Source organism: Sturnus vulgaris, chromosome 3 (assembly GCF_052056855.1).
Source record: "Sturnus vulgaris isolate bStuVul1 chromosome 3, bStuVul1.hap1, whole genome shotgun sequence".
Classification (NCBI taxonomy): Eukaryota; Metazoa; Chordata; class Aves; order Passeriformes; family Sturnidae; genus Sturnus; species Sturnus vulgaris.
This window is the reverse complement of record NC_142245.1, coordinates 55,971,957-55,996,745: the sequence shown is the minus strand read 5'-3', so window position 1 is coordinate 55,996,745 and position 24,789 is coordinate 55,971,957. Positions and strand designations below refer to the sequence as shown.

The window sequence follows — 24,789 nt, the reverse complement described above, 5'->3', positions numbered from 1 at the left end:
AATGCAGCTTTCCATACACCTGGCTTAACTTTATTACCCAAATGTAATATCTCATTTCCAGATAAACCATACAGCTGATTATGGAAACTCTCTGTAATAGGGAGTGTGAGAATATCCTACATGCTGAAGATCATCTGTGTTGTGTTTTATTGGCGGTTTCTAAAACATTTGGGAATTAGTGAAAATATTGAATAAATTCTTTCCTAGTGGACAGTCTGGATCTCCTGCAGTTGTGGATCCTATTTTGTTTCAAGCTAAAATTCATAATACTATTCTCAGAAGTAAGTTGATGCCCACCTTATTGCTGTTTTGCATCATCTGTTTGAAATCCCTGGACAATGCCAGTGTTTAAAAAATGCTGTCAGTTGCTCTGATCTGAGGTCAGGATATCAGTCTTTTACAGACTAGGCCAAGCCCCTCATAACTGCTTGAGTGCCACTGTATCTACAGCATCTAACTATTACAGATTAAAAACTGCAGCTGAGAGGACAGGAAGTGAGAGTCCTCTTTCCCTTTCAAGTGCCAGAGAACTACAGACAAGAAAATGATCAATTTGTTGCAGTGGAGTTGTTAATGAACATCAGAGATGGAGTCAGCAAGAAACTGGGGTGGGACAACTGTTGGGGCTCATAACCCATGTGCACTTGTGATATAAATGTTCTCTTAGTCATAAACATTCTTTGCCAGGATCTTTAAGCACCAATGTTAATGAAACTTCAAGTATTTCTTGTGCTCTACTGAAGAGGCAGAGGCTTCTGGCTATTTTAACCTGTGCAGCTGTATCATGTATGTATCTATCTGTGTAATATTTGTGCTGTGCTGCTGATAGACAAACCCAGGATGGGAATTTCCAGACTCAGCATGTCCAATCCTCTGCTTTTTATGGCTTTGGACACCCCTATTGTTACATTTATCCTATTCCATTTTAAAATAGATTGTTTGCATTCTTTGTGCCGAGGTAAGTCTATTCCAGAAATTTATTTGTGTGATGGCTGAAAGACAGACTTCTAATTGCCAGCATAGACATATTCCTGGCCAGTGTAATGAGTGATCAGCATCTGCTGGCCTTGGCCATTGCTTAAGTAGCTCTAGCTCACAACTACATGTTGTCAACCCCTTCTCCAAACTTCCACATTTTTCTTTCATGTTTCCAGCTCATGAGTCACAGCTTATAGAAGCAATAGTTCTTGCAGGTCCCTGAAACTTTCTTCCATGTGATTTCATTCTAGGACTGTGCCTTCCTCTTCAAGGTCATCCACATCTTCTTTATGTATCTCCAGTCATGCTCCTAATTAATGCCCTGTATTAACTTTGAATGATTCAAGTATTTTATTGGAGTACTTACTATTGTACTTTCTTTGCTGAGACAAATAATTAAAATATCAAATAAAATTAGTCCCTAAACCCACCTTGGACAAGATCTACAATCTAGCCTTCCCAGGCCCAGGAGTTAATTCAGACAAATCTATTCTCATCTTACCTTCTAGCCAGTACTGTCTTGTTTTAATTCCTATCCTTTTTATTTTGGCTAACAATTTCCCTTGGGATATTATAAAAGTTTCTTAGGGTTTTTTTTGTTGTGTTTTTTTTTAACTATGTTTCCAGAAAATTATTTTTATCCTATATATTTGTCTTTAAAAATATATTTTATTAAAGGCAGATGTCAGATTAGTTTCACAGAATCTGATTACTCATAATGTATATATGTTATATTCCATTTATCTTCACATTTCTGATTTTTCTTGCCTTGAATTTATTGTGAAAACGTAAGGTTACTACATAGGTTATAGATCTGTATTTTCTAGAACTAGATTACCCCAGCATTCTCATTCTTTCTTTAAACATAGCTATTGGATGTTATTCACCGGCAGTATAGCTTCATCTTCTTTTCCCCATCATCAGCTGTATAATTTGCTAAAATCCTCACTCCTGAGTTTCAATTTCATATGCCAGGTTTTATATGTTGAGAGCTAAAGTTTAGTCCTCACTCAGCTGTTTGAGTGCAGTATGGCTTGCACCCACCTCAGACATTCTCAGACTTTCTGCTCATTAATTGCTGTCCTGCCTTGCTCATCCTTGTTGATTACAGACATATTTCAGCCTGGTTCAGCCAAGCCCCGTGGGACTGGCTTTACCATGGCCTTTGGAGCCAGAAGCTGTTTGTTGTAGGGAACGTTTGGTGATGTGGTAAGTGGATCGGGTGAAGTCAGGGATACCCGAAAGACTCGCAGCTGCTTACTGTTAATCAAGCATCTTACCTTAGCTGAGACAGCCTGGATCACCTAATTCCAACAAAACATGTGGCTTCATCTCTCACCTTCTCTCTCCTACAGCTGAGGATAGTTTTCAAGTAGTGCACACAGCAGCTGCTCCTCACACATCTGAAAATGATGCCCTGAAGTGGTCTTAGTTTGTCTTGGAGTGAGAGGCAGAATACATTTAAATTTTTTATGTTGTCTTCTCATGTAGATGTAGAAGGAATTATTATTCAATTTATCATTGTCTTTGGAGTGGCAGGTGGAAACACTCCTTCTTGCCATAGTTTGAAAAAAGAGGTGGTTACACCACCTACACAGTGCTTGACATTTGGTAACACTTGACATGCTTGTGATGGTTATTTGGCATTTTTTTAATCAGTGAGAGCAGTCTGAAATGGAACAAGTTCTGATGCATTACGAAAAGACAACTGAATAAAGAAACAGGATCCTCAGTTCCTACTCTCTCGTCATGATGATTTTTGCCTTTGCAGTGAGCAGCTAAACTGATAAGAGCATCTTTGACTTGAAAGTAATTAAGGCTTCTTCGTTAATTAAACAGAAGAGAGACATAAGTGACATTTGCGTTTGCTGATGGCTTCTTTATGGTAAATGAATTGCCGGATGGTCGATGTTGATGTTTTCCAGTTGATTTCCTTTGGATTCTTGGCTGGGATTGCAGCAGAGATTGTTATTGTCTCACACATCTGCTAGACGATGAGTTTCCACTGTACCTCACTGCTCACAAACACATGAATAACTTCCACATTCACCACTTGTACGTGTATCACTGCATCAACATGGGAAGAAACATTCCCGTAGGCATACAGAGCTCTTGGATATGCTGCATGTGTTTGTTTTTCAAACCAACTGTCCCATCTGTGTGCTGTGTGCCTGCTTTTAATTGAATGGTGAGCAGTGCGGAACATGACTTAAGAAGTATGTTTTCTCTCAGATTTTAGTGGTTACACTGTAACTTCTCTTGAATGATTGAGGCACTTACCTGCCTGCCAGCGAGACATAACATTGCAGGAGTAATGGCATTCTTTGGTGATGCCTTTGGTAGGTAAAGGTGCTGAGGGTATTCTTAGTACTTGGCGGTTCTTTGTTAGAAACCAAGAAAAATGTTTAGTATGCATTTCATGTGATGTAGTTTAAAGTTTTCACTTAGAGGCACGCTTTCTCCCCTGTGCTTTTCTGGGAATCCTAGCATTTTTCTTCTGTTGCAACTCTTCTTGTTTGCAACAAGCTGATTGTATTGGGTTTGTGTGGCAAGCTTTTGGTAGCAGGGGGCTTCAAGGGTGGCTTCTGTGAGAAGCTTCTAGATGGTTCCCAGTGCCAGCTGGCTCCAGTATGGACTCACCACTGGCCAAGGCTGAGCCCAACAGCAGTGGTGGGTAGCTCCTCTGGGATAAGGTATTTAAGATGGGGGAAAAAGCCCTGCATGATTGCAGCTGGAGGGAGGAGTGAGAATATCTGAGAAAAACAACTCTGCAGACACCAAGGTCAGTGAAGAAGGAAGGGCTGGGACAGGCTGAGGTGCTGGAGCAGACCTTGCAGCCCTTGCTGCAGATCATGGGGAGGCAGCTGTTCCACTGCAGCCCACGGAGATCCATAGCAGAGCAGAGATCCACCTGCAGCCTGGGGAAGACCCACACCAGAGCAGATGGATGCAGGAAGGAGGCTGTGACCCCATGGGAAGCCCACACTGGAGCAGGTTAGCTGGCTGGACCTGTGACCCTGTGGGAGATCCACCCTGGAACAGTTTGTTCCAGAAGACCTGCACCCTGTATGAGGGACCCACGCTGGAAAAGTCTGTGAAAAACTGCAGCCCATGGGCTGGGGTCATGCTGGAGAAGTTCAAGGAGGACTGTCTTCCATGGGAGGGTCTCCATGCTGGAGCATGGGAAGAGTGTGAGGAGTGCTCCCCATGAGGAGTAAGGAGCAGTAGAGATGATGTGTGATGAACTGATCACAACCCCCCATTTCCTGATGCCCTGTGCTGCTCAGGGGAAGGAGGGAGAGAAAATCAGAAACAAAGTTAAATCTGGGAGGAAGAGAGGGGTAGGGAGAAGATGTTGTTAAGATTTGGATTTATTTCTCGTTATCCTACTCTGATTTGATTAGTACTGAATTAAACTAATTTTCCCAAGTTGAGTCAGTTTTGCCTGTGACGGTGACTGGTGAATGATCTCTCCCTGTGCTCACCTGAACCCATACTCTTTTCATAATATTTCTCTCCTTTGCTCAGCTGAGGAGGGGAGTGATTGAGCTGCTTTGGAGGACACTTGGTGTCCAACTAGGGTCAACCCACCGCACTGACTTAGCTTTTTTTTTTTTTTTCCTGGAGACACTCCTGTTTGCTAGACTGGTTATCTGCTTCAGAGGTTCCTGTATCCCAGCTGGAAGTGATAAATGTTTCAACTCACCAAGGATGAGTGTGTGTGTAAACAGGACAGAGAGGTGTACTGCAGCAGAGAAAAATTATGTTAAAAGATTTAAACCATGTTTTGTTTAACTCATTATTATCAGTCCCATTTTTCTTCCAGACAGTTTTATCACAAACACGTCAGTTGAATAAATCAAATCTACTACTGTAATGGAGCTGTATGGGCAGATTTAGCCATAATACACTCACCATTTACTATGCTGGAAAGCCTCTGAAGCAATGTTTTCAGTGAAGTATTCCATGTTTTCTTTAAGTAGAGAGAAACATAATTCTAGTAACATCAAAGTTTTGGTTTTTTTTTTTTTGTTTGTTTGTTTGGGGTTTGTTGTTTTTTGGGGTTTTTTTTTAATGATGACTTAAAAAAAAGCCTGGAAGTGCTGGTTTGACCTTGAATGTCAAGGATTTTTAGGAACATATGTCTCCTTGCATACTTTTCCATCCTCATGGCCAGCAAAGAACCAAAATATTATATACTGGAACAAATCTGTACTTGCACAGTGGCAGTATCTTTCTTAATTTTGTGCATATTCTATGCAGTTTTGTTGCTAGTTTTACCTGAAAGAATAGTGGTTAACCAGCCTGTAAGAGAACTTGTTCACATTACTATTTGTGAATATCTTTGATACTATGAATTATATTGTAGAGCTAAATCCAAATTTGAATGTTTAAAGAAAATACATTTTGTAGGGTTTGGCTTTGCTAATCCCCTTCCACTTATCACTGGAAGTAGAAAGAATTTCAGTATTGAACTTTTTGCTTTTGTTTATGTCCTTAAGCTTTGCATTTGTAATTACCCATTCTCTAGGGTAATACTTTTTGGTTTTGTTTTGTTTGTTTGTTTGTTTTGGTTTTGTTTTTTTTTGTTTTTTTTTTTTCTTGTTGGAGGGTGGTGGTCTGGGGGGGTTGAGCTGTGCAGCTAAGCACCTGATATTGGTGCTTCTACACTTTTTGGAAATAGTTTGTAGGAGCAGATCCAAAGGAAGTCCCCTTCCACAGCAAAAGAAGGAAGAGGAGACAGGATATGGATGCTAAACTGATCAACAACCCATACATCCTTCCTTCCTTTCTTTCTGCCCTCCCCATATTAGTTCTGCATACAATGTAGGATGCAGGAGGATGTCTTTTTTCACCTTGGATTCCTTCCGTCTAACTTTTTTTAGGTTTTGCTATTTAAAATAACATTTACTGTTGCTTCTCCATCGTCAGCAACTCATTCTGCCAACAGCAAATGCTATAAAAATGGGCAAGACTGTATAGACCTACCTCTGACAGTCCTGTAGACTACAAAGGAAAAACAAAATGAGGGTGAAGGCTGGAAAAGATGGGTCATCTGGAAGAAGCATTACAATATTCTGTTTCCCTGCTTTGGGTGTTGTTATGCTGATTTCTTCTATTTGTGTTGTTTGCTGATTGTTTTACCCTATTTTCCTCTTCCCACATTTGTGCTCCCTCTTCGTTGCTTGTGTAAGTTAATTTTACTGCTTCATAAAGGGCAAATATGTTTAATGGTCACTGTGCAAAATCAGGGAAATAGGGGTTTTTCTCACTAGCTAGCTACCTGATATCAAACTCTAGATCCTTTATGCCATTGCAAAATGTATCTCAGGTGCAAGTTGTTCGGAGGGACAAGGGCATTCAAACCCAGAGGGCAAGTAAAAGGAGCTCAACTGGGAAGCAATAGGAAATAATATCTTTGGCATCATCTTACCCTGACGAAAATGTTGTTTAAAAGTCAATTTAAGTTTTAGGGGTTGGCTTACCCAGGAGTTCACAATGGTGGAAGTCAATAGGCATTCATGTGTACTCATATAAAGAAGAGAGCCTCAAAATTACTGTAAAAGTCCAGACAGGAGGAGAAAATTATTCAGGCTTGTTGGAAGAAGAGATGTAAAAGCATAATAAAAGAAATAGACAAGACAGATTCTTTCTTAAGGTCTTAAAGATGATGGATGGCTGGAGCAGAGTTGTATAAAATGTGTTTTTTTCTGCAAAAGTGATAACTCTTGGGGTATTGTATTGCATGTTAAACAGGCTCTTACGTATCAGGAGTTGCACCTGACTCTGGGAGAAGATAAAAAAGCCTGAGGGGAGAAAAGTGATGAGACCTTGTTTCTGCAAGAATAGGGAAATGAGAATGTGGTCAAGTCTTTGGCATGTGCTAAGCTTGACTTGAGCACTTTAAATAACATACAGACAAACTCAAATTGACATTGTGCTGAGTTATTTGCATGACTCACCTCTGGAGTTTGCCAGCCATGTTTTGTCTTACCAGGAAGGCTCCTTGTGGGTTGCAAGGTGCTCTTTTGGACCTTAAATTCCCATTTTCCTCTCTTCTTCAGTCCTTGTTGGTCAATTCTCACTGAGAGGAGCTCTGCATTGACAGGACAACTGTAACACCCAGGCAGCTAAATTATGTTGTCCTTCCCAATTTCTTTATTTCAAGCTGTCATGATTTTACTGGAAGATGGGTGGTATTTGTTTTAATTACCATTTCAGTTGCTGGTGTCAGCAATTAGATAAGAATCCTACCTATCACTTAAAAATAAATCTCCCGTATTTGTAGGTGTTGATAAAGAGTTTGAAAATGTGGTAATGTAGTGTAAATTATATTCTGGAGGCTTAAAGGCTAGGAAACAAAGCAGCAAACTTTAACCCCCCCTTTATTTTATTGCTGTTTTACCATCTGAGGTTGCTGAAAATCCTTTTTCCTTTTTCTTTTCTTTCTTTTTTTTAAATTTTTTTTTGGTGGTTGCTTTATAATTTTCAACTACATGGATTTATAATACTGCAGATCAAAAACCACTTCTTCACTTCTAGGATTTTTAATTAGAATTTCCATGTGAACATCTCTGCAGATTTTCAGCAGTCAATTGAGGAAATATAAAGAGAAAGAACATCATTTTTATATGAAGGCTCAGCATTGTTGGATAGCTCTTGAGTTTAAATTTAAATGTTACTGAAAGCTACAGTCTGTCAGTAAGTAGGAACAGGGCAGTGCTGCCTCTGGTTTTTGCATTGTGCCAGCTACTGTGTAGATGGACTCCAAACTTGAGAAAATTAGTAAGCTATTTGCAAGCAAAAGGGATTGTGTTTGTATTATGGATTATGGTGTTTGTTCCAGGGCAAAATTATCTTTTCTTCTTAAATCTTTAAAGGATTTAGGACTAAGTCATGTCGAACAATGGTGTGTTCATCCAAGGAGAACTGCTGAGTGCATTTAATAATCTTCACTGGTTGTCTCAGCACAGAGTGTGCTACCTTCAAAAGCACGCTGTTAGCAAGAGCGTTAGGTTTATTTTGGTGGATCAGATATGCACATTGCTTCAGACTGTCTCTGATATCCAGCTGCTCTTTGGAAAGCAGAGCTTCAAGGCATAGCTGCTCCTTGCTTTGACCTCTCCCATTGTTTTCTGAGGGGTGGAGATGGTTGCAAATTCTGTATTTCTTCTAGACATGGCACTTAGTGTCCTGGTCTAGTTGACATGGTAGTGTTAGGTCATAGGTTGGACTCAATAGTCTCAGAGGTTTTTTCCAGCCTAATTTATTCTATGATTCTCTCCTGCTGGTGTAATTGTACTAGGCACTGAAAGTGTTGGCAGGCGCGAGCAAATATTTTTCTTATTTCTGTCCTATAACCTTCTAATTTATTTATGTGTTTTATTTCAAATGCAGACTTTAGTAATGTGCCTGACGTCACATCCAGTTTGAAAAGGAGCAGTACTGATGGCACTCTGGACCAAGTGCCACACAGGGAGAAGACTGATCCACCCTTCAGGGTAAGAAAATACTTGACATATCAATCCTTATGAACCAAAAGGCAGTGTTGTAGCGTTAATGCTCTGCGTTTTGTTGGAAAGAATTTAACATATGGCATTAATTTGAAAAAATTTGTATGCATATTAGCTGTACTTGGTGTTTTAATATCTTGAGGTCACCCTGACAGGTCAGCATCTACAGCACAGCTGCTGCATCTGCAGGAGCAGTGTGATGATGGCAAATGACAAGCAGGTGGAGACTTGTCAAATTCATTTTTCTGTGTGGTTTGAACCCAGTTCCTGCAGAGAACAGTAAAGCTGCTATAGCTTTCTAATTGATCCAGTTTGTTTTGTCTTCTCTTTTTGCTGATATTTCCAGGGCTTGTTGTTAATATTGCAGTGACCATAGCAATACTTGTCAGTAGCTTTAAACTGGGCTACAGACTTAGAGAGGTGCAGTGTTTGAGAAACAGTGATTGCCACTCTCTAATTTGGACACCCTTTATATGTCTGCAGTTTCTGCTTGACTTGGCTGGATTAATGGTTTTCCTTCTCTCAGCCAGCACTTTGGGGGCTGAGGCAGGAATGCCCAGAACTAGTGCTCACCTTCAAATGCACTGGTCTCCAGAGAGCAGCTTTTTGTCCATTTTGCTCTGAATCAGGCAAATTGCAACTTGTGTCCAATTCAAGTGCATATTTTCAACCTCCCAACTGCAAGTGTGGGTAGTGTTTTTGTGTTGGTGGCCATGATTTTACCTGGCATTGCCATTCTGACAACAGAAATGTGTTTTAAAATTCTGTTGATGAGTTGGTTGTATCTTCAAGCAAATTTGTGATAACACTTGTGTTAGCACTCTTGCATAACAGGAATGACGTTAGAATTTTTATGGTTCTGGAATATATTACTGTCTTGTGCTAGGTTGTATGAAAAATTGGTAGAGATGAGGCAATGTAAAAACTCAGAAGACTGGCATAGGGAAGATACATGTGCCTCTAACCATACCTACCGAGGGGAGCTGTTAATCTTACTTTATTAATTACTTTGTAACCTCCTTCAGTCTTACATAGGTGATTTTATGCCCTTCCCCTAGAGCATGAGGAGAAGCCCAGTGATTGTGGGTCTTTAGCCAATCTTCTGCACAAGGGGATTCCCACAGAGATGATCTGTATCCTGTGTAAATGTTGCTTATGTTTCCACAAAGTCTTTGCAACCAGACAAGAACACACTGGATTTTCTCCCCTTAGGACGCATTGTTCCTTTGAAAGGAGTATTGTGGATTTCTCAGCTCTGCTGGTTTAGGACTTCTGCCTGGCTTTAGGGGTGGGGATCTTTGTGGAAGCACAGCAGAGGTGACGCCAAGGCTTAGGATGCTTTGATGTCTGTTTGCACCAGGCCAGGATCCCCTGAGTACCCTGGGGTGCCCTGCTCATCTGCAGTATGTAGTGTCCCCCATGCACTGTGTGGACATAAATGCTGACCTTCTGTCCTGATGGAGGGCACAGATTCTGGGGCATCAGCTTTGCTTTAGCTGAAGAACAAAGTCAATCCTGACCGCCTGTGTCAAATACAGCAGGTGCCAGAAAATTAGGGAGAGTTCCGAGGACTTAAATACACAGAGAACAATTGATGTACACTAGTTGATGCTTTTAATGCACTAGATTTGCTCCAATGCTCTAAATTACATGCTGCAATTAAAGCTCAGTGAAAGAGGGGAAAATGGACAGGTCTGCTCCCTACCCTCCCTCCAGCCTTAAATTTGTCAGATGCAGCAGTTATTAGGGCTTTTGCATGATTTGCTGAAGTAATTGCCCATTCTGTATTGCAGTTCTCTTCTTGAGCTGACGTGCAGGTCTGCTAGTGTAATTTTAAAAATTATCTGAGGCTGTCCTGGTTTTGTAGGTACAAGGGTGGAAAACAGCCTGGCAATCAGAGGCAGTCTGACTTGGACTGCAGCTGTAAACGAGTCTGTGACAGCTCTGCAATTTCTGCAAATGGTTTGTAATTGATTGCTGTCTTTCTGTTGGAGGGTGCCTATTACCGTCAGAGCTTTTTGTCTTGACCCTTTTGATATCTCTAAAAGATATAGAAGTAAAGAAAACCCAAACCTAACAGTTAAATTCAGGTGGTGTATATTGTATGTGGTTTTGTGATTATGTATAATAGGAATTAAAATTATTTCTGTTTTTATAGCAGTGATTTGGGACTGCTCACCAGATGAACAACAACTATTGATAATAAAAGCTAGTTTGAGGAAATTGTGCAGCCTTGAAAAGCATAGCATCTGGATTTGGGGTTGTGGATTTTTTTTTCCCTTTGCCTTCTGTTTCCTGCATGTGCTGACTTGACCTCCCACGCCTGTGGACACCATTAGTGCAGTAGGCAAGTAGGCGATGCTGCAGCAGTATGGGGGAGAGGAGCTCTGTAAGCACAGCTCTGTGGAGGAGAGGCTGGTGGTGCTGAGAGGTTCTGAGCACAGCCTGGAACAGCAGGCAGTTTGGGATTATTTCAGGGGAGACACAGTTAGAGATGCTCACTTTCCAGTTGACAGCAACTGTAGATGTGATTGTTTGGCTCTGAGGGAGCAGGCTCCTTTGAAGTTTGGTTGATTTTTGTCCCATAACATGTAAGTAAAGAAAAAACAGTCTTAAAGCTTTGGATTTAATGGTTGCATGTCTGATTTCTGGATTTTGTGTTTCTTGTTTGGAGCATTTTCATTTGTCTGTTCTTCACTATTTTCTTCATCTCATACCAAGCTGAGGTTAGACATCATCTTGACTGAAAGTACAGTGAGACATTTCAGAAGTGCCTTGTAATCTCAGAGAAATAAGTTTTTTGTTGCATGTGTACTACATTCAAATATGCCTTCATTTAGTCAGTCATTCATGGATTTTTTTTTTTTTTTACCTGAGAAATGAAAGCATTTGGGAGAGCAAGAGAGGCTAGTATCATTCCGGAAATGGAAGCTGTTCCTTAACTTATAAAATACTAAAAATACATAAATATCAAGAACCATCCATTCCAGATGCACATTAGTTCTGACAGCTCTGTATTCTCTGGGATACCCCACTTGTACTTTGATACCTTTAACCTTATCTTCAATTTTATTTAACAGGGATAGCTATTATAACACATTGTGTTGTAGTACATTTTTGAACTGTGTTAAAATACTGTTTATGTGACAACAGCATTTTGTCCTTGTTCTTGGTTCTGGAGTATGAATATATGAATAGAATATATGACCTCAGAAAATCTGGGAATTGAGGATGCCTATTGGTGTAAGTGAGTTTAGTTGTGTTTAAACATTTTCAGAAGTAATTGTCTGTGATCCTAGTGCTCATTTAAATCCTGGTATGTTGACAGTTGCCAAGAATCAAACTCTCTTTACATCAAAGTAGCATGAAGCCAAATGAACAAAAAATGCAACTTTTCCTTTAATTGCTTGTGATTTCTAATTGCAAACTATATTGGCTAGAAGTGTTTTCTCTAGCCCGTTTGTTTTAAGATTAAATTTAGTAGTCTGTTACTAATTTGCTTATCTTTACTTTGTATTTTCAGTGTATTAAAAATAACCTTTTATAAAACATAGCTAGAGGGGGAAATTTTACCATATAATTACCTATTATTTTAAGGTCTCTAGAAAGAGACATGCTGTGATCTGACTTTTGGTTTGAATATTTTGAGTGTCATCAGAGAGACAAATTTCTGAAATCACATTTAATTCTAATAGACATAAAGAAGTAACTTCATATAAATGCATGTGTGAGAAGGGGAAGAGGTATTTTTACTTTAAGTATTTTACAGATCATAAGAAAAAAGCTTGGGGTATACTCTCTGCAGATATTTCACATAACAACATTATATCCTCAGCTGTATCTTAGAGGTCTTTAAGAAACTCAAGAAACCCAGTAAAAATAGCTGGTGTGATGGCTTTTATTCATTACAGAAACAGTCAATGGATACAGAATGGTTTTATGGTGGCATCTTCAAAAATTAACATTGCAGGTGCTGAAATGGAAGCTGCTGTGTGAGAAACTTTGAATGTTAACAAGAATTGGCTTTTTCAAGAATGGCCAACTGGTTTCATTTTGTAAGGCTTTGAATGCTACTGTATTTCTTTCAAACAATGAAGTAAAATTGGTCCTGGGAATAAGTTGAATATAGAAACTTGGGGAAATTGTCATTGCTCTTGCCTCTTGAAATAGTTGCTTTACTCTCAGCATGGGTTATTGATCATACATGAATATGTGTATATGAGGACAAGTCTATCCCCATCACCTCTTAATTTAAAAAAATAAAAGATTGTATACACTGCAGAGACAAAACCCATTTTTTTCCACTAGAATACCATTTTTAATGCAATGAACAGGAAGTTGTGATTAAAAATTCTAGAACAACTTTCCCTAGTTTGAGCTTATTTGGATTACCTCAAATAATTCATCTTCCTCTCCTGTTTGATGACCGTGTTCCCTTTTCCTTCATCTGATAAGGAAATGAGAATTCGTGGCAAGTCTGATCAGCAGAGTCATGACACTTTTGGCAAACACAAATCTGCATCTCCTGCAAGAGGGAGCATTTTCATCAAATGCTTTCAGCATGTCATGGGGATGAGGTTCAGGTCAATATGATGGCCCTATTTGGAATGCCCATTTTTACAGATATAACAGACAAAAAGAAGGTAGAAAAAAGATGTCCTTGTGTGTTTCAGAAGTCTTGTTTTTGGATGCTTGGGCTTCCTGTGTAATATCAAATCATCCTTCCAGTGTTTTTGAAGCTTGCATGTACTGTTTATTGTGATGCCACTTGTGGTCACATGCATTGCCAGTGCAGTGAGAAGTATGCTTCCATGAAGTTGGCATGTCTGGGACCATGGTGAGAAATCTGGTTTTTGGTCTCTCTGCATGCAGTGCTGCTTTTTGTGTTCAAGGAGCTAACATGCACATATGCCTGGCTTGGACAACTGTTCAAATTTTTTTGTAGCCCTTCCTATCAAAAGTATATGTGCAAGTGAGCAGCTCATTTGCATATCTGATGGCGCCCAGGAGGTGTGAATGTAGAGAGAGACTCGGTCAGAAAGCAAACTCATCTTCCAAGTTCTACATCATGCAGCTACCTTAGGAAGCTTCCCAAAACAGTGCTTTCAACAGATGCAAACATACATGTGTTGGGATTTCAAAAAGGAAATCACTCTTTCATCTATTAGCTGATGTCATACAGCTATTTCTGCAATGAAAAATCAGTGAGTATTGTAAAGAGTTTGCTGCCTTTTGTGATTTTGGCCTCTTGTATATACAACATAGCCACCTCTGAAGGGGTGGTTTTCATAAGTTGAAGAAATTAGCATTTTGTCTTGAAAATTTCTAAAGCTGAGTTCAAGACCCCTCCATTAGTAGTATGACCACAGCCATCAACTTCTGATGCAGAATAATTTAAGGGTAAAAATCCCTTGGTACAATATACATTGAGGTCTGGGTTCAAACCTGGATGTGAGAAAATGCCCGAATGCTCAGTTGTTAAAGAAAAAATGCATGGCTTAATTTTTGGGGAGAGGAAGGTGGCAACTGTGGCAGTTGCTGTGGAAGGTACCAGTGGAAAGTAGTTAGTAGTCATTACTCATACTTTCAGTCCTATCCCAACAGAAAATCCGTGCAATTGTTCAGTGTTTGTGAAAGATTTGAATGGTATTTTATCTTCCAGAAGAATGCAAGTGGATGCTAGGAATGATGTATTCCTATGATTTATCACCTAGAAAACGTTATACATTGTGATCTATTGCAGATGTGCTTTGGAGTAGTTCAGTGCACTGTTATTCAAAACACACCCGACTGCTTTCTGCTGCTGCTGTCAGCAAATGTAATCCTATTTATTATATGGATCATATGTATTATATATAATATATATGTGATGGTTCATTAATTTATTTTGATCTGGTGATGACACCACTATCAGAGATGAGTATGGGATCACCAGTCTGCCTGTATATAAGCAGTATTTGTGAAATAATTTTGTTAAGCATACTGTAAAAATGAAAAATCTTGGAAAGGGAATGCTAGTACTAACCAAGTAAACACCAGTTGTTGAGCTCCATTGAAAGAAAATCAAGCAGAAATGACCAGAAGCTCAACAAAGCCCCATACCCACTTCTTGCATGGAGGCAATTCCAGCTGAATGTCGTGGTGGCTTCTCATTAGCTCTATTTTGCATTGCTGGGGCAGTTCCCGCTTGCACAGCATGTCATTAATTGCAGGAGAGCTGCCTGCCTGAAGGTTTACTCAGCATCTGTAGGACATTAAGGATTTTTCCTTTATTTTAATCATGAAAACTTCTCTTTAGCAGTTGATGACATCCAAAAGCTTGGGGAGTAGTCTGCAATTAACATCTTCTTTTTTTTTTTTTTTTTTTTTTTTACTTTGTAGGAGGGGGATTAACAACATGGTAGCCTCAAAATCATGTATAGCCTCTGCAATCTAAGTGTCATTTTCTTCCAGATGTGACATGCATTTAGGGAATGTCAGAGCTAACATGGGAAAATAGCATATTTCTCAGCAGTGGTTTCCTTGATTCATTTGTGCCTGGAGGGGAGTGTTCTGCATTGAAAGCATGACAAGCCTGTGGGGAGTTCTGCTAATTATTGTGCTTCCCTTGCAGATAGCCCAGTCTATGGTGACCCTCCCAGAGCTGGTGGCTCCAGCCTGCTGTCTTCCTGTGCCTTTTGAGAAGGGTATCAGTGAAACTGCAGCCCTTTAGAAGTTCATAAGAATTTTGTTAATTAATCTAGGTTTCAGTGTGTTAATCTATTGCTCAGAGAAGCCACCAGAACTACAGGTAGACTATAGGTTACAGAAGGCTTGCTGTAAACCTACCAGTGAGTGCTACTGCCCAGTCCTGGATTTCACATTGTTGTGTTGGTCCTGCAGTTCTGCATCCCCTATGGATGGCCCAAAATTCAAATGTAAGAGCCGAGAGTTTTGGCTAACACAGTGTAGGAGCTGCAAAACCACAAGGCTTAAAGCATGGAAAGTGCTGTACCTAATGTAACCAGGTCAGGTGGTAGATGGAGACCTGCTTGCATAGTTACTGGTAGGAAGGCACAAGAATGGTAGGAAAGAAGACTGAAGGGTCTGCACAGTATCTGCAGTTCTTGCATGCAGAGGTGTGACCTTGTGGTGCTTTGTTTTGTGCTATTACAGAGAGGCCCTGGGGCTTTAGGGGGAGGGGTATTTGTTGTCTTTCCTCCAACTGAAGGAAACGTCCTCTCAAAAGTACTGAGACAGCTTTTGGTGTAAAACATGCAGATGGTTTTGATCAGGAAAAGAAACTCTGTTGTGTTGATGCTTGCAAATGAAGGAAGCCAGTGGGAGATGACTTACAACACAGCTTTTCTTTGTAGTCATCTGGGAAAAATACATAAGGTATACCTGCAGATGAAAAGGGAAGCATATGACAGCAGCCCTGAATCATTGCAACAGGATATGGTTAGAAGTGTCTCTGGAGATGCCCATGACTTCATTGATGAAGGGCAGGAAGCTGCCTGGGAGCCCACCACCCTGCGCCTCCAAAAGCAACCCCGGGCACCTGCAGTGCAGGATGTGACGGCAGCATCCACTTTGCAGTGAAAGGCAGAGATATCTAATCACACTTCTGACAGACCCAGGGAACTGGGTAACCTCTCTGCCAGCTGCAGAATATTTGGTGGTTTGTTTGGTCTTTTTAAAATCAGGATACTGTTCAGTTACAGTGCTGACAGTAACATATGTGTTTTTTCCTTGCAATACAAAAACATCTAAGCCAAATTTTAATGCATGCCAAGGTATGTGATATGCCCAGCAGTCACCGTAGCACACAGTCTCTTTAAATTTGCACAAAGTTTCAGAATAGGATTTCAGATAAATACTGCATCCTGGATACCATCATAACTTCAATGAGGCTTTGATTGCTATTTTGCTCTGTCAGGAACATGTAATGACAAAGGCAGACCTGAAATTCCAAAACTGAAAAATGTCTGCTACATGGAGCAAATTCTGCAAAATTAAAAATAACAGAAAGGTACATAAGTGAATGGAAGAGGCAGAAGAATTAAAAAAAAAAAAGAGGTCATTTGAGTCAGATGCACAGGGAGGTTCCACCAGATTTTCATGTTTTGTTACCTGTTGTCTTTTGTTAACATATTGTGAGCAGACATAGACATCCTCTCACATGGTGATTATTTCCTTCTGAGACAGTGGAATTCTGCTGTACTGCCTAAACAAAGCCTTGCCAAAACCAGGGGAGAGGTTGATGCAGAGTTCAGAGAATCTGTATTTGTGTTTACAGGGGAGTTACTGCATCTTTTAACAATTGGAATACAAAATGCTGGCTACTAACAAGAACAGATACGTGTTGCCTTCTCCCTCTCCAAAGGTGGCACACTGCAAAACTATATTGTGAAATATGAATGCAACTGCAAAGATAATGTCTCAGTGGTTGCTATAGTTTCTAATTCAATACTTGAGAAAAGTTTTTGCATTCAGCACAAAACACTTCGAGTGAGAATGTTTCAAACGATATTTAAGATGCTTGAAATTAGAAATAAAATAAGAATTAATTTTAAACATTTGGAATGTTAACTGATTTTTTTGTCACTGGAATTAAAGCAAGTATCTTCATTATGGTCAATTATGCTTTAAAAATACATTTTGACGGCATTTAAAAACCATGTTATTAGTATAATAAGCATGACAGGAAAATATGCAGAAAAATTATCCACCCACAGTTATAAAAAGTAAAAAACAGACTCCCTCTATATCAGTGTGGAGGTCTGGAGACAAGCTGTATTAATCCTGAGCTTATAATGCTTTTGAAACCACTAACACTGCAGAGCTCCTGTTAGTGCAGGGTACGTAAGTACATGTATATTTATATATATATAAAAATGTGTGTGTATGTTTACATATGTTTGTTGTGTATATGAATTATGCTTCTGTGTCACCAGTGGTCCAGACTGATGTTGCAAAGCAGCCCACAAATGCTCAGGACTGTCCTGCAGGCAAGCCACTGTTTCCTTTTATTCAAAGCGTACACTGAGCGAGTAAAATTAGCCTTTTACCTTCATGCATTAAGAGCAAAAGCAGGATGGGAAATGAACTGGATGCAGATAAGCACACCTACACATATCAGGACAATAGAGGGAAGCCTGTATTATGAAGGATGTCACTGTTATGGTAACTATCAAGGCTGGTGCCACTGAAATGGAAAGATGAAAACCAGATGTCGGTAAAGGGAATGTGCGTTATTCAAAGTACACAGGAACAAACAACAAGGCTATGTAATTTTTCCAGTGATCTTAAAAATATTTCACAGTGATGGATTATTTTACTTGTTTTTGAAAAGTGCTTGAGTGCTGCTTATGTGCTTCTAGAGAAAAAGGAAGACTAAATGAAAAGCATTCATTCATTTGCTTTGCTTTAGTTTGTGTTGTTCCTCTTTTTGATTTGTCCAAGTCCCTCAATAGGAGATGGAAAGATTACGGAAACATAATTGTCTTTTTCCTAATGAATACACATTAAAAAAAAGCTGTTAATTGGTAACATCTTTTAGCTGGCATATGGCTAGCTAATAATGCAGACTTAATTAGCAAATCTGGGGAAGAATAACTTCCTAATATGGAATTAAAAAGGCCTGTCATTGTTTTTCATCAAGATTGATGATATTGCTTTTGCTTGGACCTGAAATTTAGCAACCTTTTTTTTTTTTTCTCGGTCCCAGTGGATGAGCTGTGTTTTTGCATGTATCTATTAGAAAAACAGAGCTTGAAAGTGCCAGGACTAATGCAGATAGGAAATAAAGAAACAGTAGCTCTCCAGAAAGTATAGTTACACTCTTAGTACGTGTGGATCTGGTGACCTGGCCTGTGTTATTTTTAAAATGCCATGTCCCACACTGTAAACTTTTAATTTCCACGCACTACTTATTTAATTTTGGTTTTTATCTTCAGACTTGCTCTGTGGATCCCTGGGATCTGTGGACTACTGCAGAGACAACCACTAATGGTGGATAAGAACAGTAGCCTTGTACATGCTGCACAGTAATCTATTAATTTTGATTTTTATACCAGACTGCACATCCACTGAAAAATGAAATGTTAGGGAGCAGGCAAAACCTCTCTTGCTCCTTCAAGACCACTTCCTCAATTTTCTGTTTACAGTCTTGTCCCCCAGTGAGCCTGATATGTCTCCAAGAGGAAGAAGGGGCACAGTCCATCCGCTAAGCAGGAGGTTCCTGCTGCTGTGATGTGTTCTGCATGTCTTATCAGCAGCATGTTGTTTCAGAGCTCCAGCATCATTTTTCCTCTGATAGGCAGCCTCTCAGTGACTGAGCTGTACAGTTTGGCAAATGCTGAGCTGTCAAGTTGTGCTAATGATTTGGAAAGAGATGGATGTAAGTTTAATTGCAGTAATTAAAGGAGAAAGCTGTGTTATTCCCTTGCTTGTATGAAGGTGAACATCCTTGAAATCTTAGAAGCAGTGCACTCATACCCAAGGACATAGATACCCAGGCTTGGTGTATCACTTGGGCTCAAGGAAAGGGTTTGCTAGGGAGCAATAGGTGCTGCTAAGGGCAGTGTTGAATGAAAACTTACAGCTCAACTTCTGTGCTGTGTTAGGGGCAACATGGGAGTTGCTGTGTTTTATTATGCCACTGGTATAGTTCTCCTTTTATTAATAAATTGCTTCTCAGTCTTTTATCTCTTCAGTTCAGTGTTGTCATGTCCTATAATGTTTTATTTAAAGCTGCATTGTTCTTAGGGTAATCTATCTGTAGATCCAATTGCTTTTGCGTAAATATGTCAAAATCAGAACTTTTACTTTCAAGCCTGAATTTATTACTGAGCTCATTTTAAATTTCTTTTTATTGATGTAATTATGGCTAGAAAGTTCAAACAAAGGACAAACATAATTATATAAAGAAATCATCCAGAGAAATGCCTATTTGTTTTTCACTTTATCATTGTAAGAGCATTTGTATGCCACAACATTTAGCAGCATATACCCTTGACAGGGCATCAGTGCTATTGATAAATCATGGTGACCTTCAGGGCAGTCAGCACCCTCTAGATATTTTTAGGTATTTGGCTAACTTTCTCAAGGCACCTGATGTTTTGTTTATGCAGTAAATTTCACAGGCAGGGAGGCAGGTATATTTCTGGGGAGATCAAACCCATCTTCCCTTGTCATAACTGAACTTTGTCCTGCACTCACCACATCAAGCTATTTGTAAAAAAATCTTCTCATCCAGCATCTTTCTCCTTCATTTGTAGCAATAAAGGGAGGCATGGCAGGTCTGTCTGTGCTGTCATATGCTGCTTAGCCTCCTTGCATCGGGATGTTGTCAGCGTCTCTGATTTGCACAAAAGAGAAACTTGTGCAGCTGAGCTCAGAGGGAAGGTGTGTTTGTGGGGGATCGCAACATCCGTGGCTTCCTTCCGAGGGCCTTTTTCCTTTGGCAAAGTTTGTATTCACAAGCTACAATGCCCGCCTTCAGGAGGAGTAAAACCAGAGCTAAGAGTTTAGCGCTGGCTCGCAAAACCCAGCAGCAGGCAGCAGCAGCTTACGGCTCCCTGCACAGGATGCTCTCCGTGGTGAGTCCGGCAGCCGCGTGGCTTCAGCTGGGGGGGACGGGGCTGCAGGAGCACCCAAGCTGCCTGTACCTGATGAATAATGACCGTCCCAGCATCAGTGATCAAATAATGGATTCTCGCAGTGTGTATAGTTGGTTGGCTGAGTTTGTGCCAGTACTCGGCATGGGAAAAGGTTTGGGGTCTCTGAAGTTTGGGGGTGGGAGGGGTGGGTTGGTTGCCTGCACTGTTTGCTGCTGGGCTCAAGAAAATCGTTATTTCTTGCATCTCTTAGAGGAAAGACTAAGTAAGATCCATATTTTGACAAGAAGTGGGAAGATTTTAAAAATATTCCTCATGGAAATTTGGAAATAGCTGCAGCATGAATATTTTAACTGTTTCTCTGTTTCTTCACAAATAAATTATTATTGTGGAATAGAGGTGGAAAATATGATCTCTAATCAAGGTAAAGCTGGCAAAATATAAGAAGGCTGTATATGTATTACACAGGTGGCAGAAAAATAACATGAGCCTTCTGCATTAAAATTGACAACATCAGGATAAGGACCCGGGGTAGGAAAAACTGACAGCTTTTTACAAAATCAGGGTTTGGGAAAATTTTTATTGTGTGCTTTGATGTTGCCTCATAAGACTCTCCTTTTTATGACCTGGGCTGTCAGGGTTCCTCTTTTTTTTTCCTGATGCTCTCATCTTTACATTTTGTATAGGCAAGATTTAGTGTCCTGTAATGGAAATCACTTCTGTTTTGCTTTTGACTTTGGTATGAGTTGGGTCAGATGACTTTGGAGACTGATTCTAGAGAAACTGAGCACAGCATCTGTGAACTCAGTGGTTGCCGCTTGTCCTGGGGACCTGGTCAATGCAGGCTCTTGGGCCTGGGTCCCTAATGCATGACTTGGTTTATTACAAAAGTTTCAGTCAAGAACCTCAGTCACCACTGATGGTTCTTCTGTACTCAGAGCATCTCTCTGTGTGGCAGGTGAGAGGGAAGATTTGCTGCCATGCAAATATCAATAGCTCAGGCATCACATCAGGTGGGATGCATCTTGGCTGTTTTACACAGCTGTATGTTCAGCCTTCTTTCAGGCCTTACCCTGTGCTCTCTGGAAAGAATTACTGGGTCAGCAGCCCCTCTCTCTTCTTGTAGTATTTGTGATAATTCTAAATGAGGTTGGTGACATCTAATTCTGTTAACAGCCTGATGTGCTAATGTAAATCTCCCTGAGACTGGGAAATTCTAACTTAAAGACAGAAGTTCCTTGTTAATTCCTTGCCTTTTGTATAATCTGGTCATGTCTAGCAGGGCACCGTCTCATCCTATGGTGCAAAGGATTTGCTTCTCCCTCCTTAAAACATGACTAATTATGCTTTGCTTACTGCTATGAAGGATCTGAGAGGACGCTGAAAAAAAAGCCTTTCTTTTTGCAAAGTTGTAGATATTTTCATTAAAAGACACACAAGAGACAGAGTGAAATAAAGCAGACCTCTAGAATTTTATTGTCAGTCAGGAACAAGTTCATATTGAGTGGCCTTGAAGCTGGGAAAGTAGGAGAAGAAGCAGAAGATAAACGACTGAAGCTACTGCTTTGGTTTAGCTTCTATTGCTGAAAGCTGAGCAGCATTTTTGCCCAGACATCTATGGTGAAAATGCCATAAAGTGTTTTTCAGTAAAGTCCTGCTGGCATTTTTCAGTTTTAATGAACAAGTTAGAAGAGTAAGGTACTGTTTTGGTGTCTAGCATGAAGCAACTTTTTTCTGTGGTCTTTAAGGAAGCTAAAGCCTGCAACTTTCTAGCCTTTTATGTTGCTTGGTTACAAAGTCCTTCCCAGTCTGTGGAGATGCCAGAGATGCCCATAGAGTGATGCACCCACAAAAAAAATGGCAACTGTCAGGGCTACCTTTGTTCTGGAGAGAAACACCTTCTAACACAAAGTAAAAGGGATTGATATCTCCATGAGCTTTCCTTTTACATAGAGTGAGGGATGTAACGGTGTCTCAGGCTAGTTGCTCATTGCTCAAAATTCCATGTAATTGTATTTCTTCTACTGACTGGTGCATTCAGTCTTCCTGGAAATACACACATCAGGCAGAGCTGACGTGTTAGCTGTTCGTTTTTGGAGGGCCAAAGTCTAATCTGTTTCTGCAGGATGTTTCTGAGCACATTTCCTCTTAGGGTAGGGAGTTCAAAGGATTGGTGATCCAGCCCATAGACATGCTCTGTGTCCTGCACAAGGATACTGGATCCTGAACCCTCCTCAAAGGACATGCATGACTTTCATTTCACCAAGGAGTCTTTCTTAAGTTGTGTAGAGTTTTCCAAGTCTATAAAAATATTCCTTTCCATCCCTGTTTCAAACAAACCCTGGCAGACTGGTGGAGTATATGGTACGTATAAATGGGGGTAAAATAAACAGCAGCATGCAGAGACCCCGTAACACTAATTGACCTTGTGCAGCATTTATGCTCAATCAATATAATTCACTAGAAAGTCACAGGATAACCATGAAATCATTGTGCTAGTTCTTAACCACTGCTGATTAATGCCTTCTGCTCTCTCACTGATTAATTTTATGGGGTTTTGTTACTCTGGTGGGGATAGCACAGCCTCAAATGATGAAATGCTTGTCTGCAAGGAGCAAAGAAAATCTGTAAGACATCCTTGTAAGAGTATCTTTTTGCTCGCTTTAGGGGAATAATCTGTAGTATTTCTTATCACAACTATTATTGAAAATAGAATGTGCTGCATCTCCATCTGACAAGCTGAGCACCACTGTGGTTGTTGGTTGCCGTGGGTCAAGGTGACATCTCTGTGGGCTGGAACTTTCCCTTCAAAGGTTACTTTGAGCAGTCCACATTCACAGAGAATAATCCTTGCAGAAGGATGTGGAACCTTAAGTCTGAGTCTCAAACATGTGGGGATAAAAGAAATGTTTCTCCAGGCTACTTGTACACATCCTTCTGTTTTCTAAGAGACCAAGAGAGTATTAGGCGGAGGTTTGGTTCCCCTGGCTGGTAGATCTGTGGAACAGTTTATACAGCTTTGCTGGAAAATCTAGAATATGACCAATAAACCAACACAGTGCTCCTTAGCTTCCTTCTCCCTGAAGTATGTATGTTTTTTTCTTTCTCTCCTTTAAGCCTTGCATAAATTCCATTTTTCTTTCCCACCTCTAGCACTGTTAGTCTAAATATTTTGATATGTAGCCTTATCTGTCTGCTGTTCAGTGCCAAAGGTAAGCTGAAGCTCCTTGCAGTCCCCTGTACATGTTGGTGAAAGTGGTATACATAAGCTCAAGTAATGGATTTTTGGAGGAAGTTTGCTGCTTCCATTGTAGTTTCTCCTCAGCTTTTATCTTTTCCCAGCTACTTTGCAGCCTTGTCTCTAGTCAGTTATCTGGACTTAATCTTTTTTACTGATTTAAATGTTTTTATTCTGATAAGCTGCACACTATAAAGATTGGCATGAATATTTTTTTTACCATTTACTAACAGTCTTGGTCCTGTGCAAATAAAATCAGCCATGTGCTTGAGGAATTTATCAGTTTTATCTGAGAGTCATATCTGCCTGTATTAAGCATTGCAATATCAAGATCAGAGCAAATTCATGGTTAATTCCCTCCTTAATTCAAGATAGTGGTGGATGTGTATATTCTCAAGAGGGATTTTTGAGACTTCTTGGCTTAAGGGCACTAGACTACCAAGTTTTGATTTGGCATCCAGAATGCCCATCTGGCTTTGAAATCCCAGCTGCAGGGCAAGTAGAGCTGCCCAAATAGAGGGCAGAGGCTGAGCTCCTGCCCACACATGCCAGAGGTAAAAGAGGTCGTCCTAGGGGTTTCCACTAGAGAATTTCTAGAAAGGATCTGTTTTAAAGAGTTTAAAAGAGCAGGAAATTGTTTAGTGTCAGAGGCAGAAAGTAGCTTCCAGAACGCTAGGGGAAAAGGGCAGAGATCCCCACCTGGGTGGTAAGAGAATTTTGGGGAGAAAAATGGAGGAAGAATTGTTTTATGCTTCCCTATCTATTTGTTGCTATGTTCTCATTCATACTAGGCTCCTTGTCAAGAACCAGTGGTTCCACTGGCAAAATGGGTTCCTTCATCTTCTGTGGTCCATGCAATGTGTATGAGTGAATGTGAAACACTTTTGTCCTGTGATCAAGTAGCATTTCATGCTTGCTTTGACCAAAGTGTAAATACCACCGTGGGTACAAAGAGTGAGGTCTGGAAATTCCGTGGTCTGGAAGACTCTTCCCTCTTGTAAAGGGAAGGACACAGAGCAGCAAGACTTAAGGAAAAGACAAGATCCTGTGAGCCAGGAGGTCAAGGGCAATATTTTTAATGCTAAATTTGCAAACATATCCAGGAACATATTAAAGCTTATAAAAATCAGTGCTTGTCGGCAGTATCTGAGAATTAATCCTGTGCCTTGGGCTCAGGCCAGCTATGCAGAACGATTTCTGACAGTAAAATTATATTGCTTAGGTGATCAAAAAGTATTTATGTTGAGGAGTATCATCTATTTCCGTATTCTTTCCCATATAGTGATTCTCAGTGACAGATGCAGCACTGACCCCAAAACTCAAGGGGATGTAGAAATAGCATGTTCCCCAATGTTTGGCTGTTCTGTATGCAAAGATGGTTGAGGAGGAATAGAGGACTTCTAACTCTTCCTTGTAAAACTATGCCTGATGATGATGCTTGTGACTTGCTTTCAATAGA

The 24,789-nt window shown here is 40.2% G+C and overlaps 1 protein-coding gene across 4 annotated transcripts in view; it reads left to right on the top strand.

Moving 5' to 3' along the window:
• TIAM2 (TIAM Rac1 associated GEF 2) overlaps positions 1–24,789 on the top strand; it is a 135,834-nt gene that overhangs the window by 96,789 nt on the left and 14,256 nt on the right. Inside the window, exon 15 of one of the 4 annotated variants that reach the window (XM_088161699.1) lies at positions 8,377–8,480. In XM_088161699.1, the coding sequence (XP_088017825.1) occupies positions 8,377–8,480 (104 nt within the window). Of the gene's footprint in view, positions 1–8,376; positions 8,481–10,826; positions 11,084–17,225; positions 17,333–19,666; positions 20,075–24,789 lie in introns of those variants that run through there. The other 3 variants (XM_088161701.1, XM_088161702.1, XM_088161700.1) reach the window with 3 other exon arrangements.